This window comes from Rhinolophus sinicus, linkage group LG01, assembly GCF_036562045.2.
Source record: "Rhinolophus sinicus isolate RSC01 linkage group LG01, ASM3656204v1, whole genome shotgun sequence".
Classification (NCBI taxonomy): Eukaryota; Metazoa; Chordata; class Mammalia; order Chiroptera; family Rhinolophidae; genus Rhinolophus; species Rhinolophus sinicus.
The window spans coordinates 240,831-260,610 of NC_133751.1; the positions used below are offsets into that span (position 1 = coordinate 240,831).

Here is a 19,780-nt window from a genome sequence, read left to right on the forward strand (position 1 = left end):
CCTGGTGTCAGAAACGGGCGTGCACACGCCCCTGGTGAGGCCCCATACAAAGAGTGCTGAGCCTGGTGTACACATCAGTCTTGTGCACAGGCGTCACATAAAATGCCAACCACGCGTGACATGCATCACACAGGTTCTCACCCCCACAAAGACCCGAAGTTAGGGAGACATGAGCCTTCAAATACAAACATTGGGGAAGGGCCCCTGGGGTCCAGCCAGGGGTTTCCCAAGCCTGCAAGGACAGAATGTAAAATCACGTGGGCCCGCGTGTGTGTACAAGCATGTGTGCAGTGGGGACAGGGTGCCCCGCACTGCATACCAGGAGGCCCCCCTGCTGGGCAAATCCCACCCCGCACAGAGGCACGGGGAACAGACGACAGGAGCCCCACGGCTGGTCACCTTTCCAAGCGCCACGGTCAACCTCGCTCCCGCAGACCCCGGTGAGCCTCAGGAAACCCTCGGGGCCCTGGAGCTTCGCCCGAGCCCTCCCATTCCTCCTCCACCTGTGGGCCTTGGTCAACTGTCACCTAGACTAGTACAGTCGCCTCCACCCCCTTCTGGCCAGCTGCCCACGGCCCCTGGAGCAGACCGCGTGCTGGGCCGCTGGCTGCCAGGTAAGGTCAGGGCCCTGGCAACAAGGACACTGCCCTCCAGGTTTCCCCTGGGGGGTCCTGACACCCTCACTCCCCACCCCAACCTCCGAGACCCTAAGAAGGAGTGGCAGAGCCACTGGCACCAGCAACAAGTCCACCTCAGAGGCTTGCCAGAAGAGGGGGGCTGCGGGGACACTGCATTACAGCCCCCCGCAGCGAGCTCCCCGGGAGGCCATGGTCTGGCGCTGCTTTGGGCCCAGGGACACAAGACTGAGCAGAGCAGAGAGCAGACAGGATAAGCACGTCACACCACACGCTCTGCTAGGAAGAATGCTGTGCGGTCTGCAGGACGCGCAATTGGTGGCCCCATCGGGCAGTGAGGGAAGGGCTCCCTGAGAAGGTGATTTGATGAAAAGGAGGCCAGAGCACAAGTTTCCACGCAGTGCACAAGGTCAAGTTCAGAGAACACAGCCCTTATGTTCTGGAAACAGAGGCAGCAAGTGGCCGGCACCATGCAGACAAGGGGAAGGGCAGCAGGCAGGGTCAGAGGGCAAGCATGGCAGGTACCACTGCACAGAGGAGAGTCTGGGGGGCATCACCAACACTCAGTGACCATGGGCCAGCAGCACCGCGTTCCAAGGAGGAGCCCCAGGGCACCCGGCAGCCCCATCACCCACCGTCCCTGAAGCCACCGCCGCCCAGGAGAGGGACGCATCGCAGGCTGGGGGCGGCTCACCTGCAGGCCCTCTGGCTGCCTCTGCCTCTCAGCCCCACGCATGCATGCAGGCACGCGGCTTCACTCCTCTCCTCTCCAGCAGGTGCCCCTACGAGCAGGGCTGCAGCCAGCTCCTCCTGCCGCAGCCTCACTCCTGCCCCGCCATCCACGCCCTGCGGGGCAGCACCAGGGACGCCCACCCGGCCCACACACCACACGGCAGCTCGTCCACTGCAAGGAGATGAAACCTGCAGCAACCCGTTTTAGGCCAAGCAGCAGTGTCCTACTGGAGAGACGCAGATGCCATGGTTCTGCAGATGAAGAAAGGTAGGCGCCAGCCCCAGGTAACAAGCCTTCTCCAGAACTTCCCTTCCATACTGATCTTAGGGACAGTCCCTGCTCTGGAAACACGACACAGGGTTTCAGCTCATGAAGCAGCCACAAGGGGAGAGCCAGGCTGCTGCGAGGAGCACACCAAACCCCGTGAGGTCAGATGCACTTTCCACTGCGATCACAGGCCCACAGCTTCCCCCGAGGAGCCTGTAATCAAAAAGACCCTTCAACCTCACTGGTCTCCATCCAAAGTCACCGCCAATGGTGGTAGCCTGGATACACGCAGGCCGGCACAGACACTGACACTCGCTCAGGTGCACACCCTCGGGCATACAGCGTGCAGCGAACACATGGAAACAGGGAGAGGCCTGTGCTGGGAGTGGCAGGGCAAGCCTCACCTGCTGAGCCCCGCCAGACCTGGCTGCAGGGACCCTCAGACTCTCGGGGCACTCGGTGCCCGGCTCAGCGCCATGGCAGGCCTCTGCAGACTGAAGCTCGGCGTCACGTTCCTGCTCAAGTCCCTCAAACTCTGGAGTCGGAGCCACGTGCTCAGGAGACAGGTGGTTGTGCACCTGTCCCTCATGGCTAGCTTGCAGCAGCTCCAGGGCCCGCCTGTGCTCACTGCGAAGGGCCTCTACTTCACACCGGTGCCTCGCCTCCACTGACTCCAGATCTGACCGGTGCCTCGCCTCCAGAGCGCAGACCTCCGCAACACGTTCCTCCTGCGACTCAGCCGCTCGCTCTCCCGAAAGAGTGCAATGCTGCCTCTCAAGCGCAGCCCGCAGCTCCGCGGTGTCAGCCTGATGCCGGGCCTGCAGCTCCGCAGTCAGGGACGCGAGGTGCTGCCGGTGTCTGTCCTGGAGGAGCCGCAGCTCGCTGGCGTGCCTCTCCTGGGCCTCCCGTAGCAAAGCGTCTCGTTCAACAGTGAATTTCTCGGTGATTTCTCTACGTTGCTCTAAAAGCCTGAGGTGACAGCAAAACCACAGTCATAAAAGCACCAAACCTTTCATATCCTTCCAGGAAACCCACTCCTGGCAAGACCAGCATGTGGTTTTCACTGTCCTTGCTCCTCCTCCTTCGGCCACAAACGGCCCAAGAGGAGCAAGTGGAGTGAAAGGGACAGAGCCAGGCGTTCCCAGTGCAGGACACACAGCAAGAAAGCAGGTACACTTCTGCCGGGCACTGCACACGGCCAGCACAACTGTGACCACGGGAGGAGGGACCGACGGGGGCGGCAGGGCCGCAGAGGGTGTCCAGCAGACCTCAGAAACCCTTCAGCTGCGAGTAAGGGACGTGAACTCGGGACGTGCGGGCACGAGTCGCTGGCTGGCAGGGCCACAAGCAGAGGCAGAAAACGCAGTCTTGCCAAAGCGCCTGGGGCCCTGCCTGGAAGCTCAACCACAGGGTCCAATGGTGGCGGGCCCTGCTGAGCTGACACAAATGGAGGCGTGACCGCCAGTGTGTGCTACCCACCCCCAGACACTACCCATCTAACCCTGACCACAGAGGGTGCGCTGAGCTTTCATGCCCACATGCTCAAACCCCAGAGCAGAAGCTCCTGCAGCTCATGCGTGACGTTGGGAGCAGCTGACACACGAGAAGAGGCAGAAGTTCCGATGACCCCAAAACTCACAAACAGCCTGGTCACAACAGCCCAGGTTGCAAACAGTCAGCACCGTCAAAGGCCAAGAACCAATTCACAACGTCTATTTAAAACTTACAGAATGTATGTATTTTAGAAAAAATGTTTTGTTTAAAAAAATCACCTGTTAAAGCTTAAAAAAACAGAAAAAACATGTGCAGACTGCACGTCGTTATGATAAACAAAGCCGAAAGGTCTGCATTGAAATTTTGAAATGTGCGAAGAACAGAAATGATGTGAATGAAGCATGTGCAGCATCCGTCCATCTGAGGAAGAGACTCCACCGCAAGGACCTGGACAGTTTCTGCCAGCATGTCTTGGTCACAGAGCGGCACGTCTCACTCTGGCTTTAGGGTGAGGACGCAGGACACTGCTGAGCATTCACAGCTCGTCTTCCCAGGTGACCTGCCTCCCACAGTCTGCCAGGTGACCTGGGTCAGGTCTCGCGTGGGAACCCAGCGACAGTCCACACTCAACACACCGCTACCAGGACGTCACCCACCTGTTCTGAGCCAGCGTCAGCTGGAGGGCACAGTCCTCCTTCAGGCGGACAGCAGCCAGCTCCCAGTCCTGGCCCGGCTCCCGGCCACACTTGCTGCACTGCGGACACTCGTCCTCCGCGAGCCCCAGCTCCAGCTGCCGTAGGCGGCCCTGCTGCTCTACCAGTGATGCCTCCAGGTCCCGGATCTGGGCCGCCTGCTGGTCATGCAGTTGCCGCATCTCAGTTTCTCGGAGCTCAAACTCACTGAGCAGGGACTGTCTGCCCGCCGCCGCCTGCTGGGTCAGGTCCAGGAGCATCCGTGTCAGTTGCTCTTCTGCTTCTCTCTTTCGGGCCTCACTGGTGACCTTCCACTCTGCTTCTCTCTCTCTGAATTCTTGTTTCAGTAGCTGAATCTGTTCCTTAGCTTTCCTCAGCTCTTCCTGGTGACATTCAGCTAAGTCATGTTTTGCCTGTAGACAGTTTTATTGAAGAAGGAAGAGAGTGAAGCAACAGGTTTTTGGCAGCAATGACCCAGCCCCAATGTGAAGGCAGGACCTTCCAGAACATGTGGCCATTATGCCGGGTACAGCAATGGACGGCTTGTGTGAATGGGACCAGAAGGAACCTAAAATGACCAACTGAAACCACCTGCTTAAGTAAAATGTGTCCACATCCTGGCACCTGGAACCAACGGGGCCAGCAGGCCTGCATGAAAACTAACTGAACTAACACACATGCGTGGGAGTGGAGCAGAGTCGGGGCTGGAGTCCTTCTCTGTGGCGCCAAGACCAGCAACGGGGGAAAATCAGGTCTGTCACAGGTCTTCTGTCGAGGAAAGGCCAGTGACCCAACACAGTGGAAATGCCACCAGCAAGAAGATGAAAGCAGCAGACAGTGTCATGAGGTTGAGTCTCTGGATGTGCATGATTTATATTCCAGGATATACAGGAGCCAGAGCCAGAGGATGATGAGCTAAAACCAATATTTTCAAAGGTATCTTGTGAAAACGGAGATGATTCAGAAAGCGGAAAGGAGGGAAATATCCTGGTTTTTGAAACAGGAAAGAAAGTAGGTCAACAAAGTACTAAAAATCATCCAAAAAAAAAAACCAAAACCAAAACAGGTATGTAAGACTGACATCAACTCCTCATTTATTAAAAATAAAGTTTAGGGCCCTGCTTCTGGTGATGGCTGAGAAGCTCCAGTCTGACCAACCTTCCCAGAGATAACTATACACTCCGGTTAAAACATAAAAAGCTACCGGAAGGCCCAACAGAAATGGCACTGGAAACTCACTGAGCTGTGCTCACAAAATCCCATCATCTTACTTATTTGAACAGAGGGCTGTAAAGTGAGAGAGGAGAGCCCATCAGGACAGAGCGAGAGGGGGAAGCTGCAAAGTCTGGCTGATCCCAGATCCGTACGTGTGTGGGTGGCCCCCAAGGGCAGGCCGGCTAAGGCTAAAATAACTGAACAATGTGCTTCAGTCCAGCACAGAGAACAAGCCCTGTGTAGTCTGAATCCAGCCATGTTAACTGCCAATGAAACAAGAAATCAACACTCTTCAGAGGAACCTAACAGAATCCAGAGTCTCCACCACGTCTAGGATCCAATTCAGAACTAGCGATATACAAGTAAAGAGGAAGTACGGCCCATGCTAAAGAGAAAATGTATCGGTGGAGAACCCCAAGATAACACAAATGTTGAAATTAGCAGACAGAGGTTTTAAAACAGCTATCGTAACTGCACTTGTGAACATAAAGGAAAATATGCTCACAATGAATAAAAGAATAGGAAATCAAGGCAAAGAAAATAGAAACTATTAAAAACAACCAAATGAAAAGTCTAGAATTGAAAAACACAATACTGAAATTTGAAAATTCAATAGAAGGACTTAAAAACAAATTAGAGATGACGAAAGGAAGAGTCAGTAAACTTGAAGATCAATAGAATTTAACCAACAAGGAGAAAAGATTAGAAAAAATAAAATGAACAGAACCTGAGGAACCAAAAGATACAGCATCCATGTAAATGGACCTCTAAAAGGAAAGGAGACAATGGGGCAGAAATAAAAAACTGAGGAAAATACTTGACGAAAGTTTCCCAAATTTGGTAAAAAATAAACGTACAGAATTTTCTGTAAGTTATCGAAAGACCACCAATTCAATAATATCATCATTAAATAAGAAAAGATGGCGTCAACCTAGTATAGGTTTTTTTTTAAGGTAATTATATTTCTAAGAATCGCTGTTTCCTTTTCTCAAATATTTGCGATCAATTTTATGTACTAATTTTTAGAATCTCATGAGAGAAAACATGTCAAAAGAAATCATACGTAGGCACATCATAGTGAAATGACTGAGAACAAAACATAAAGGGACAAATCTTTGAAGGAGCCAAAAGGAAATGACACACGATATTCAAGGGAACAAGGATCTGAGCAGTGAGTAAGTTTACTTATTCATTTATTTGTCCTAAGTATAAACCTGCATCTTTTGCAGATGGATTTAGTTTTGGAAAACAGCCAGAGCCAGGTTGGACACATGGAATAGGTGGATGGGAATTAAAGTTCAGGAACAGCTGTGGAGGGACGTAGACCAGAAACAAGGTCAGAGGGAACATCTTTCAATCCTGAACAGTCAACCCAGATTTCTACATGCACCAAAATATTCTTCAAGAATGAAGGTAAAAGTAAGCCTTTTGAGCTTTAGGAGAACGTGTGCAGATGTGCACACCCATACCAGCTGTAAACACTGATCTTCGGGGAGAAATGAAGAGCACTATGAATGGCAAATGTAAGACTTCTTGTCTTTAATTTCTTTCAAGTACAAATGATTATTCAGAGTAAAGCATCATACTGCAGAGCTTACAACACAGGTAGACTTCATCTGTATGACAGTTACAGCATAAAAGACAGGGGGTGGTAAATGCACGTTTGCAATCCTGAGCTCTTACACTGTTGTGCAACAGCCTGACGTTAACCCTAAGAAGACTGCAAGTTATGAATGTCTGTTCCAACCCCTAGAGCAACCATTAATCATAACGCAAGAGGTACAACTCAGGCATCAACAGAGCCATTAAAATCAACTCTAAGAGTTTTCAACTAATCCAAAAGGCAAAAGAAGAAACAGAGGAACAAAAAAAAAAGAAAAGAAACGAACAAAAGAAAAACAGATGCACCCTGTGGAAACTAACAGTAAAACGGCAGACCTCAGTCCAACCACATCAATAACGACATGAGAAGCAAAGGGACTACACACTCCAATAAAGAGGTCGATAGTCAGCATGATTTCAAAAACACCCAATGCCATGTTGTGCGTGTGTGTAACACACTAAGAAGTAACTGTGCGGTCCTTGTCTCTAGCTGTGGGCACACAGCTGCTAAAACCCTTGGCATCTCTGCAGTGATAAGAGGGTCTCGAATTGTAATGCCAGATGTCACACCAGAGTTTGGCTTCCAGCAGGTGAACACAGAATAGTGAGGCCGAAAAGGAACAACAACAGAGCCACGGATATGGGGTTCATACCACTAGAGTCTCGATGGTGGCTGGGTGAGACACAGGAAGCAAACATCTGTCAGTACCCCAACGAGGGGGTCTTCCTGCACCACAGTCTCGCTGGCGGCCAGGAAGACAAAGGAAGTGGGATCACCCACACCATCCACGCTTGCTAATGCAGCCAAGGCAGTTCTATAGCACACAGAGCAGTAGTGGCTGATGGCCAACTGGTTACGTAAGTGCTTACACAGGGATGCGTCTTGCGCATGCACGGGCTACACAACCGCACCAGCACCTTTCCACATGAGGCTGACAGCCTGGAAACTGCTCTCTGAGACTCCATCCCAACACGTATGCAAGGAGAAGACTAGTGGCTGGAACCCCTGCATGGCTTCGGGATGGGGCTGTCCCCAGAACACCTTTCAACCCCACCCAACCTCCAGGGAAGGGAGAAGGAGACACACTGAGGTCAGTCACCAATGGCTGGTGATTTCCTCAGCTTCCATGACATCCCTAAATACTGGGGTTGGACAGCCTCCCGGCTGCTGAGGTGCACCAGCTGGGTCGCTGGCACTCCACCTTGCCCTGTGGCTATTCCTGTTTGAACCCTCGGTGATAAACTGGGGCCAGTCAGTCAGCTGTTTCCCTGAGTTCTGTGAGCGGTCTAGCAATTACTGCACCTGAAAGGGGGGCGGGGGTAATGGGAACATTCTCACTGAAGCCAAGTCAGACAGGTGTGAGCAACTGGGGACCCACTACTTGCAACTGGCCTCTGAGGGGGGTCGTCTCGTGGAACTGAGCCCTTCACCTGTGGGGTGAGACACTAACTTCAGGTAGTTTCTTTCAATAAAGTAAAACAGACAGAAAAGGGACACCATGCAAACACAATGCAAATGAAAACTACAATGACTATGCCAACAGGACAGAAAGGGACAGATGATGGTAGAGGCACATCTGTCAGAAACACGTCACAACAGGCTGTGTAACCGCTTCAAAACTTAAAGCAAAACCTGACAGCCTTGACGGGAGACAGCCAGTGCGCAGCCCCCTTGGTAAGTGAGAAACGGGGTCCAGGAGGCACACATACACCCGACACCAAAGGCACCAAGGAAAGCCAGCCCATGAGAAACGCCTGAGGTCATGGTCTGAGGACCATGGCCGCCACAGCTGCCAGCTCGGCTCCCAAAAGCTCTGCCCTCAGCCCAACTTTACTCCAAGTCTTCACAATGCCGAGGACAGAGAACAGCACATCATCAAACTTGCAAGTGAGGATGGCTTCCTGGGAAAGTCTGTTTTGATGGAGACTAAACATGCAAAGCCCCTTACAGGAAGAACGTAGAGTGAGGGCAGTGGGCCCAAAGCAGAGCTGAACGTGCAGAAAGGACTTAGAAGTTGCAGCCTGATTCACTCACTCCAGGGGTAAAGCGCTGCTGTAAGTGGTGCCCATTGCTCCCTCGGGAACTTGGCTTGGCGGCCCTGGGCTGATCAAAGACACCACAGGAAGCACTGGGGGGGACAGCCTGAAGGTGGCCCCATTTTGTGCCCCAGCCGCTGGGGGCCGGTGGAAGGGACAACAGGAGGCGATGCTCTGACTCGGCTGGGGGGAAGCTGGTCCTGACTGAGGGAGACACTCACCAAACCCACTCAGCCAAGCAGTGAGCAGACCGACACCCCCGCCACCCAGCCAGCCAGGCCACCTGCTCCCCTAGGTCACGGTGGCCGCCGTGAGGACTCGAAACTCACTTTCTCCAAATCTTCATTCAGGCGAATTTCCTGCTGCAGCTTCTCGAGTAAATCTCTCTTTTCCACGTTTAGCAGCTCAATCTCTTCCTTGAGTTCCATCTGCAGCGAGAGTCTGACCTTGTGCTCGGCTTCCAAACCCAGCACTCTGGCCGCCACAGCCGTCTCCACTTCCTCGGCCATGTCCTGCGCAACCTGGAGAGGCACGCGAGTGAGCTCTGCAAGGAGGCAGGGAGGACAGTCAGGTGCGACACCGAGGACACCCATGCAGCACGGCAACAACCTGCCTACAGACGCTGCGACAACAGACCTGCAGATTCTGAAGACCACGTGCGCTCAGTGTGGCCACGCTGCATGCCCACACACAGCCTGGCCCCAGCCACCCACTCTGCTCCTTCAGTTCAGGTAACACATGGCTCTTAGCTGGTACATCGTGCCTGGCGGCAGTAAGGTGCCATGTGGTGGCCATAGGCACCTCACGCAGGAGGGAGAAGAGGAAGGACAGAGGCCAAGTGCGGTGTGACCTCAGCTCTCGGGGCCATGCCCCCCTTGCCCGCTCCACCAGCTCTGAGGGAGCCTGGGCCAAGGACGGCGCTCATGACAGAGCATGCACCATGTCCTCACACGGGACCCTCGCGTGGGGCTCTCTGCCTCACGTGCCCAGCTCGGCGCAGAAGAGATGGCACCCACCCCCTCCTGGAATCTGTGTCCGGCCTCACACCCACTCTCCCTGGTGGCAAGGCCACTGCCTATCCCCATCTGCCACGCCCCTGGGATGACCAGAGCTTATGCACTAGCCACCTCCCAGCCACCCCCGCCGGTGACCCCAGTGCGGTTGTGTGGCCAGGCCGACGCTCCCGATGCCCCACAAACAAGCCTGAGCTCTGAGAGGCTCCCACCTTGGCCCGGCCCTTCCAAGGGCCCCGCCCGCTGCTCCAACACGTAGGTCTCTGAGACGTCTGCATCCTGCTGGGCTGCCCCTTGGCGCTGGCGGCTCTCTTCCACCTGTGTGTGCACTCGCAGGCTGGCCTTTGGGGGAGCATACAGATGAAACGTTTGCATGGGCCTCTCTGCCTGGTGGACCTCTCGCTGCCTCCCAGGTAAGGCTCACGGGCCGTCTCCCCTCATGTCCAGATGGAAACGGCGGACCACAGCCCCGAGGGAGGCAGGCTGCTCCTGGAGCCTGACTAGAACCTTCTCGGAACACCCTGCCCTTGCCCTCCCCTCCCCTTCCCAGACTCTGCCTCCTCCACTCACCCCTTTGTCTTTCACAAGTCACACAGCCTTCCTGACCAGCCCGATGGGCTCCCAGGTTTCTGTACACACTTAGCACGAGTCTCCGCCCTCCCTGGCCTGCTCGGCCCCTAACAGAGCCAGTGCTGGGCCTGCTGGGAGTTTTGCGGGGCAGGGTCTCTGCCTGCTGCCGTGAGGAGCCCTGACAGCAGGGCCTGGCCGGGCATCCAGACGAAGAAGGTTCAAGCGCTGCTTCAATACTTCCTGTCCCCCACAATGCAACTCGGAAATCCACTTTCCCCCTAAACCAGAGGAGTCACAGCAAGCTAAAAGTCACGAGTCCTGCCCCTGAGACGACTGAGCACATGAAGGGGTCACGGTGCAGACGGGAGAGCAGATCCAGCCAGTCAGGCCTGAACCTGACTCACCACTGGGAAAGAGGAAAAAACTTAAGGCTACACCTCCGGCCAACAAGAGCTAAGTTCCAGACGGACGAAATTGAAAGTAGAAAGTAAGCCTTTAGAAGAACCAGAAGAAAACTGAGCAAAATACTGTTACGCTGAGCGTGGGGAGAAAGAGCCGAGGGCAAGGAGCAGGACTGATAACTCCAGCCCTGGGGACTCCAGCAGCCACATGGAAGTGACCACAGTCATGTCCAGCCACGAGCAGTGCGGGACATCTGAACCACAGAGGAAAGGAGCAAAGATGTGGATAGCAAATCATAAAAAAGAAAGAACGCTCAGTAAATAAGTACAAAGACATTCAACCTCATTAACAAACCAGCCCTGTGACACCTTGACCTTGGACCTCTAGCCTCTGGCACCATGAGGAGACAAATGTCCGTTGCTTGGCTGCCTGAGCTGACTGAGACACACCTGAGTGACCAGGAAGAGCAGGTGTTTAGACGACAGCCGTCCTTACCAGCTGAGGGCCATGGGTGCTCTGCCACCTGTAAGCACTGCCCGCCTAGAGATCGGCCCCCAGACCTGGGGCTACTGACACTGCAAGGGTTAGCACTGAACAAAAGGCAACCACCGCTCCCCAGGTGCTCCTGGCCGCATGTGCCAGTGGCCACCACACTGCAGCACAGAGCACCGACCACCGTCACAGAGGCCGTTTGGACTGGCCATCTACACAGGTTACAAATGACAGAAACAAGCACCTGGAGGCCACCTGAGGGGAGACAGAGGCCAGTGAGCGATGCTCAGGGCAGGATACATGTCTGCACTGCAGTCCTCGGTGCAGGGAGCGCATGGGGACGGGGGCGCCAGGGCAGGACGGCAGGCTCCCCACATCGGCTCCGCTTTACACCACTGAGCTCATCACGTGTATCATTGTGAACAAACACGCAAACAGACCACAAAGCCAGTAGGTCGCCAGAGCTGTTCACTTCCTTTATGTGACATGTGTCAGATAGCGCTTGTGAAAAGGATGGGCATCCAGATTTCATACCATCAAATAGTCTAAAGATACGGAAACACAGCCCTTCTCAGTGATACAAACTGCTCACATACCTAACTCGACAACAAAAAGCCAATCTGATTAAAAATAGGGAGAAGTTCTGAATAGTCATCTTTCCACACAGATGGCCAACAGGCACATGAAAAGACGCTCAGTGTCACTCATCACCAGGGAAAGGCAATCAAAACCACAGTGAGATATCACGTATCTGTCAGAATGGCATCATCAATGAATCAACACACAAGGGCTGGTGAGGACATGGACAAAGGGGAACCCTCGTGCACTGTTGGTGGGACTGCAAATTGGTGCAGCCACTGTGGAAAACAGTATGGAGGGTCCTCAAAAAATTAAAAATAGAACTACCTTACGACCCAGCAATGCCACTTCTGGGTATTTATCTGAAGAAAACGAAAACACTAACTCGAAAAGATGTCTGCATCCCTATGGTTACTGTAGCGTTATTTACAGCAGCCAAGATATGAAAACAACCTGGGTGTCCACTGATGGATGAATGGACAAAGAAGATGCAAGGCACACATACAATGGAATGTCATTCGGCCATGAAACAGGATGAAATCTTGCCATTTGTGACATGGGCACACCCGGAGGGCATCCTGCTAAGTCAGTCAGACAGAAAGACAAAGAACATGATCTCACTGTATGTGGACTCTAAAGCAAACCAGGCTCACAGATACAGAGAACAGTGGTGGTTGCTACAGGCAGGGGTGGGCTGAGCCGGGTGAAGGGATCCAAGGAGCAAACTTCGCGTTACAAGGTAAGTCCTGGGATGAACGCACAGCGTGGGACTGCAGCGAGAGTGCTGCTTTGTGCATCTGAGACTTGCTAAGACAGCAGATCTTAAAGGTTCTCATCACCAGGAAAAGAATTTGTTAACTGTGCGTGGTGATGCCCAGGAGACTCACTGTGGTAGCTGTTTCACAACATGGACAGACATCGAATTGTCACATTGTCCAACTTGGACTAGCACAAGGTCACATGTCAACTCTACCCTCAGTCGGACCAAACTGGCCGTCACCTCACGCGGCTCCTGCTGCAGGCTGAGCGGATGGAGGCAGTCTCTCCCTTCATTTTCAGACGTCTCTTCTAGCCCCACGCCAGGTACACTACAAGAGAAGACAGGTCCTGACAGGCCGGCACGTGGTGCTCCCACAGGTGACCTCTGCCACCCTGGCTCTGACCACATGAGAGAAAACGCCCCCAGCTCCATCCATCGCAACCCTGCTTGTGTGTCAGGGAAGGGACAGTGGGGCTGAGTGAGCTGTGTCTGTGATGGTGGCCGGAGCCAGTGTCACAGCTGAGGGGACCCTGAGGCAACAGTGGCTTCCCACGACCTGCGCCTCCGGCATGTTGCCATCCTCGGCCTGTTGCGTGAGTCAGATCAGCTCCCAGCCCTCACGATGTTTTGTTTCGAGGCCGTTAGCCTCCATGGCACCAAGTCACTGACCGGAGCAGACAGCAGTTCGGCCCAAGGTTTCCGCACGTCAAAGGATTAAGATGAAAGCTGCTTCATTTACCTTATTTCCTCAGACTCCAGAAGAGTGTCCTCCCTCCGCTCCTGCAGCCGCTGCGGTGACTGCGTCGGGCACTCCTGGCCACTCCTGTCAGAACACAGCAGGAGCCGCTCCAGCCGGGAGTCGTGCTCGCTCTGCTGCTGCTGCAAATCCTCCACGCCAGGTGCTCGGGCCGGCGGCCACTCGCGCAGCTCTTAATGGGACGAAATTATGCCATCACTTCAAATGAAACACTAGGGGAAATCGGGCCACCCTGAAGAACCTGGAGTGCAGGGCGGGGGTAGAATTCTGAGCCTGCGACATGACACAGGCGGCCTCCACAGGGAGGTGACCCACAGGCCTCTGGCTGGAGGGAGAAGCCGGACAGACTGGACGCATTCACCAGCGAGCAGCCGGCAGGTGCCATTTCTGCTCTTCTCCTAACTCCCTCGTCCCAAATCACATTTCCCCAGTCAGGGCCAGTACCGGCCTCAAAGGCTCCGTCAGAAATGAGCGAGCGGCAGAGAAGCACGTCTGTTTCTCCTCCTCAGCGGCCCCTGACCGCCCAGGAGCACAGGCCGCTGACACAGGTCCCTAAAGGGCCCAGGTGAGCAGCCTCCAGGGAGGGGCTACAGGCGTGGGGCTCGCAGCCTCAGCTGTCGCCCTCCCACATGGGATGGAACTCATGGGACCCATGCAGAAGGCATCCCTGTGACCCCGGGCACCGGCTCAGAACTGCATTTCTAGCACGCTCAGCCGCCGCTTCCAGGCAGAGGGAAGCCTGCACCTGTGGGCAGCTTGCTGACCTCCCACTTGAGGGGCCTGAGGTCCCGTGGGCAGACGGGTGGGCTGCTCAGCATGAGACCAAGGCTCCACCTCAGGCTGCAGCGCCCACAGCCGGGAAGTTCACGAGTCAACGTGTCCACTGCCACAGCCACCGTCTGGTCTGCGCCAACAAGTGAAGCCCGCATTCTGGCTTCTGAGGGTCTGATGCCCAACACAGGGCCCTTACCACTCAGCTCCTGCTCGTCGGTCCTCGTGCACTCAAGCTGAGACCACAGGCGCCAGTGTCCCTCTTGTGACTCAGCCTTCAGCTCTTCCTGTGATGCCTGAAGGTTCTGCAACCAGAAAGGAAGGTACCGGTGAGACACACTGACCGAGCCTAAGGCTCTACGGCCTCTCCTCACGCAGGACACAGGACAGCAGGTGCCCTCCTGTGCCTCGGTCCCATCAGCGAGGGACATGTGCCCTGGCCCTGCCCTGGCCTCGGCCTGGGTGCAACAGCTGCAGGGCCGGGATACAGGCTCCTGCAGGGCTCCAAGGACTGTCCCTGCTCAGCTGTGACCTGTGCACAGGCCACGACTAACTGTATCTCCTGCTTCACTCGTTTCTCAAGCCCGTGCTTGGGCTGGTTCTTGGGCTTGGTGTAAGAGCACTCAGGTCTCAGAGAAGATTGGGCCACGTCACCCATGTTCTGACAGCGTTTCACGGAAGAAGAGCTTGATGCATAAGCTGCGGGATGTTACTGGTGACCTTTCCTTAGGAATGTCTTTAGTAAATGTGGTCAGAGCACGTGTCTTGACAGCCCTAATGTTTCAGGGGCATTGGACAGGGCAAGAACACGAACTCTGTGCAGACTGAGTATAACTGGTGCTGTCCTCAGCCCACCCAGCAGTCTCCTGAAACCCTGCCTGGCATCTCCTATGTGACCGCACAGGTTGCTGGGAATGGCCTACCTGCAGCTGCCCATCCGCCAGCTCTGGGTCCTCCGCGTGCCGGCAGTACTGGGACCCCAGGTCCTCCTGCAGCCTCTTCACGGTGGCCTTCTGCTGTGCCTGCAGACTCTGGAGGGACACTGGGGAGCACAGACCACTCAGTCTGCAGCCTCTGTCTTCATCCGCGGCAGCACGTCTCGGTAGTGACTGCAGTTGGCACTGAGTACCACCTCGCGCTGGCGGCCCCAGACTCCTTGCAGGCCCTGCTCAGCAGCCCTCTGTCCTGGGAGGGAGGGAGGGGCGCAGGCCAGCAGGCCAGCACACAGCCTCTTTGACCGGTGGGTGTCGGGTAACCGGCATAAAAAGGGAACAATCCCGCTACTGCTGCTCGGGTAATGCTTTAATAATGGAGTGTGCAAAACCGCCTCTGGAACAGGTTTCGGGAAGGTTCAGGGACCTGAGGGACCTGTGCCCACAAGCGGAAACCCCGTCCCTCCTCACGGGGGATCACGTGGGGGGGGGCACATGCTAGGCGGCATCTGAACACTCATGCTCAGTGGCAGCTGGCAAACCACAGGGCGCTCACTCCATAACTACAGGGAAACCAGAGTCCCTTCTAAACTGCTCACCGCACTCTCACGTGTCACACTCTCATGTGTCACACACTCACGTTCAGCCTGATTTTTGGCTTGAGACATCTTCTCCAGCCCAGCTCTGAGTTCTGCCGATTCCCTCTTAAACTGGCTCCGTAAATTCTCCAGTTCTGCCTGGTGCTTTGTAGATAACTCTTGGCGTAGGTTCTCTAAGCATAAATCTCTCTCGGATTCCCAGTCTCGCTTCAGAGTCTAATTTAAATAATCAAAAAGGAGACTATAACCAGTGGGGGGTTATCTGCCATAAGAAGAATTTAAATCACACGTTCGAAAACTGGGCAGTCACCCCCTGCCCAGACCAGACTGTCACCACAGGAAACTGGCTCCAGATTTCCAGTCGGTCCCCGTCTGCTAAAAGGGACAGGACCGGAAGTACTCACAAGGCAAACAGCCAAGGGAAAGAAACAAGACCACCTGCCCATAAACAGAACCTGTCTATGAACATACAGCACGGGCGCGTGGTCACTCTTTCAGATTCACGCGTCCGTCCCCCACGCAGACCGGGTGTGCTACAGAGACGTCGCTGAGCTCTGCGGGCAGGCCGGGCTCTGTCCGGGCGCCCTAAGAAATGAGTTCCGCCTGTCCAGTTCAGACGGGCAGGCTGAGGCACCAGCCTCCAACCCGGGACTGATGGCTGTCCTCCACCAACTGCCTGACCAAAGCGGCCAGAACAAACGCTCACCTGCCCCAACACCACACGTGTCCCCTATCGTCACCCGTGTCCCCAGACATCACCCACTTCTTCTACCACCACCAGCACCAACGGCCCCTCCACAAACATAGCCCTGAGAATGGGACTGTCCAGGAGAATCAGAAGTTCCAGTGAAAGACTTCCTCAGGGAAGAACTAATTGTGTTATACTCGAAACACAGCTCTTTCCCCCAAAAGGGGGTGTGGGTGGGAGCAGCAGGAGAGTGGCAGGCCATGCGGTGTGGTCAGCACTGTGAACGGGGCCAACCACGGACCTCACAGGCGAGGACCCTGCGGCCAGGCCGTCCCCCCAGGCACACCTCTCCCTCTGAGGTCCCCAGGCGCCCCAACACGCTCCCCACACATCTCGCTCAGTCCACACCCTGCGTGAGGACAGCAAGGACCACTGAGAAAAGCAGATTTAGGAGCAAGGGCGTCGTATGACACAACAAGCCATTTGCCAATTTTAAACTGCACAAGAAAAAGAATACTTCACCTCTGAATTTTGACAATGCGACACTTTTCTACAGCACACTTTTGACAACGCAACACTTTTTGAAACTGCCTGGCTTCTGCCTGAGCCAAAGTGGGGGTTTTAGTGTGGAGCTCCAGGGTGGCGGGATAGGGAGAAAGGGAAGAGCACTGTGTACGCAGAATGACGTTTTCTGATCATACACACCTCTGTTATCTGGGCATTTTTCTCCGTTTCTGACTGTAACTTCTCCTTCAGCTCAGCTGCAAGAAAAACAGTCGCTCAGTCCACCGCGTCTCAGACTTTTCCACAATCTCCTCCCCCAGGAGATAAGAGGGTTCCCAATGCCCACTGCCCCTCAACAAAAACACCCTCCAGCATCAATGGGACAACAGGACACACCTGTGAGGGAGCAAGAGCATGACGATGTCTGCTTTAATTAACAAATTATATTCCTGGCCAAACCAAGGCCAGTGGGCCTCCCAGCCAGCATGACAGGCCGGTGAGCTCGGGGGCTGCACAAGTCACTGAGGACGCTGAGGCCACCTCTTCCTGGTGGGACCCCAGCCTGTCCACTCCACATGGGGCCAGATTCCAGACAAGGAGTCGGAGCACAGGTAAGCTAAACCAGGGAGAGATGTTCTAGGGCGCAACAACCCCCAGCCCCGAGGGAGGCCGCACAAGGGCAGAGGCCCAGGGGTTGGGGGCGGAGGACCAGGACACAGCTGGCCTGGGGGTGCGGGCGGCAAATGTGGCCTGAGAGGGGGGTGTACACCTGGCAATCAGGGCGCCAGGCAGACATGGCTGGAGCCTCAGGAAAGGCCAGGGTGCAGCTGGGGAGAGGTGGCACCAGGCGGCAGCTAATGCCATGCATGCAGTGAGGGCAGCCTGAGCAAGTCCCGACTTAAGGCCAAGGGCCGCTTGCCACCCTCTGAGGACAAGTCCCACCCCAGCCGAGCCTCACGGAGCAGAGGGCAGGTGTGGGCCGCATGGACTCATTCTCAAGTGTACCTGGAGGAAACAGCATCGGAAGGGGCCTGAGGCACACCATGTTTTGTATTTTAAAAAATAAACAAAATGAGGGGCGTAAAACGACATTATTTCCGTTTGTTTGAACCCACATGAGGACACGTGGGACGGCACAAGGACCTGAGAGTGCTCTCCAGTGGGGGTGGGCCCACAGCTAAGGAGCAGGACTTCTCACACTGCCAGAGCCCGCCTGGGGCCCTCACAGCTCAAAGGAGAACCCCAGCAGGTAGATAAGCAGGTACCCGTGCCAGCAGAAAAGCGGGGGGCTGCTAACGGGCACAAGCTGCCTTTCGGGGTGATGAGCGCTCTGAACTCGACTGTGTGATGTCGGCACAAGTCTGTGACACACACAAGCCCACTCAAGTGTGCACTGTAAATGTGTGTACCACTGCTCGGTGACGCTAGGGTTTAAAAACCCAGTGTTTACAAAAATTAGTGAGCACTTTAACAAAAAGTGTACCAGACACGTTAAAATGAAAACATGAAATACATCTTAGATGTAAAGAACTTGGGGTTGGCCAGAGAATCAGGGGACAGGAGCGCCGTGGGATGTGGGGTTGTGTCCATGAGCATCCAGGTAGGCCAGACACCGTCCTGCCAAAGGTGCAGAGACAGAAACCTGCAGCACGAGAGCAAACTACCTCCAACAACATCATTTCAAGTTAACACAAGCTCACTGGACAAATGGACGAAAGGCAAGGGGACAGCAGAGCAGGAAGGACATGCGGAGCCCGCCGGCCAGGAGGCCCAGGGGCCAGTGCCCGGAGCAGGCGCCCCATGTAGCACACCACGCAGCTGCGCGCGGGAACGCCTCGCCCGGGGCACCTCTGCAGGCCACCTGCTCCCCCCCGTTTCCGACGGCGGCCAGCAGGCATGTACCTGTCTCCTGGTGGTAGCGCCGTGCCAGCTCCTCCAGCTGCAGCTGCTGCCTGCTGTGCAGCAGGGCCAGCTCCTGGGCGTGCCGGCCGTTGAGCATGTCCCGCAGCTCGGTCAGCGCGCTGTCCTTCTCCCGCTGCAGATGCGCCTGTGCCAGCTCCAGCCGCGCCACGTGCATGTTGCTCAGGCTCAGGCGCAGCGCCTCCAGCTCCAGGGCGGCCGCTGGCTGTGGGGACATGGCAAGCTGAGGCGGCTTCCCGTCACGCAGCACGGACACACATGGAGTGGGATGAGCAGCGGATGGGGGACAGGCTGGCCGTGCAGGGAGGGTCCCTGGCACCTGGCCCGAACTGCGGTCAACAGGTGTCCACAATGTCACTCCCTCTCAAAGGCCCCACACGAGACGTGAAAACAAAACCAAGCAGGAAAGCAGACGCAGCCAGCCTGCCCTGCACGCCCGTCCACTCCGTGACAAACCTCTCCCACCTGCCACCCCCAGATCCCAAACCCACGGGCCCAAGTGAGAATCGTGAGTGCCCGGGTCACCTGGGCCAGCAGCTGCCCCTGCTGCTCCTCTGCTGTAGGTGGACGCCCCCCCGTCGTCCACCAATGCCCACCAGCCTCGTCCTCGGCTCGGCCCATCGACTCAGCACCTGCAGACGCACAGGCCCGTTCACACTCCTAGGGAAGGAAGGCAAGACACGTGACCCAGGAAATTCAGCCCCTGAAAGCAATGACCACATGTCCTCCCAGAGGCGCGTCCATGAATGTTCACTCAGCACTACTCCCAGTTGCCAAAGATGGGAGCCACCCAAGTGCCCGCCGACAGGTGAGCAGAGAGCAAGAGGGGCGCCCACACACAATGGGTGTCACGACCTTCTGACCCACTACAATATCGATGAACTGCAAAACACACTCAAGGAGAGAAGCCAGACACACTGACAGCTCCCTCTGCATGAACCGTCCGGAACAGGTGAGTCCACAGACAACGCAGACTGGTGGTCACCAGAGTTTAGTGACTGCCAATGCAGAGTTTCCTTCTGGGATGATGCAAACAAACGTCTTAGATTTAGCTGTAACGGACGCACAAACTCTTGACTGTCCTAAAGCCACTTAAGTGTACAGTGAGAAGTGCTGCA

The 19,780-nt window shown here is 55.4% G+C and overlaps 1 protein-coding gene across 13 annotated transcripts in view; it reads right to left on the reverse strand.

Moving 5' to 3' along the window:
• PCNT (pericentrin) overlaps positions 1-19,780 on the reverse strand; it is a 111,755-nt gene that overhangs the window by 69,033 nt on the left and 22,942 nt on the right. For 10 of the 13 annotated variants that reach the window (XR_012492119.1, XR_012492102.1, XR_012492108.1 and 7 more), the window contains 12 exons: positions 19,188-19,322; positions 18,645-18,867; positions 16,944-16,999; positions 15,592-15,766; positions 14,943-15,061; positions 14,219-14,324; positions 13,231-13,420; positions 12,705-12,819; positions 9,901-10,030; positions 9,005-9,219; positions 3,786-4,234; positions 2,040-2,604 (listed from right to left, as the gene is read on the reverse strand). Coding sequence is in view for 10 of the 13 variants with exons in the window: in XM_074320047.1 (XP_074176148.1) it covers positions 2,040-2,604; positions 3,786-4,234; positions 9,005-9,219; positions 9,901-10,030; positions 12,705-12,819; positions 13,231-13,420; positions 14,219-14,324; positions 14,943-15,061; positions 15,592-15,766; positions 16,944-16,999; positions 18,645-18,867; positions 19,188-19,322 (2,478 nt within the window). In the remaining 3 variants the exon portion in view is untranslated. The remainder of the gene's footprint in view (positions 1-2,039; positions 2,605-3,785; positions 4,235-9,004; positions 9,220-9,900; positions 10,031-12,704; positions 12,820-13,230; positions 13,421-14,218; positions 14,325-14,942; positions 15,062-15,591; positions 15,767-16,943; positions 17,000-18,644; positions 18,868-19,187; positions 19,323-19,780) is intronic. The other 3 variants (XM_074319981.1, XM_074319934.1, XM_074320209.1) reach the window with 1 other exon arrangement.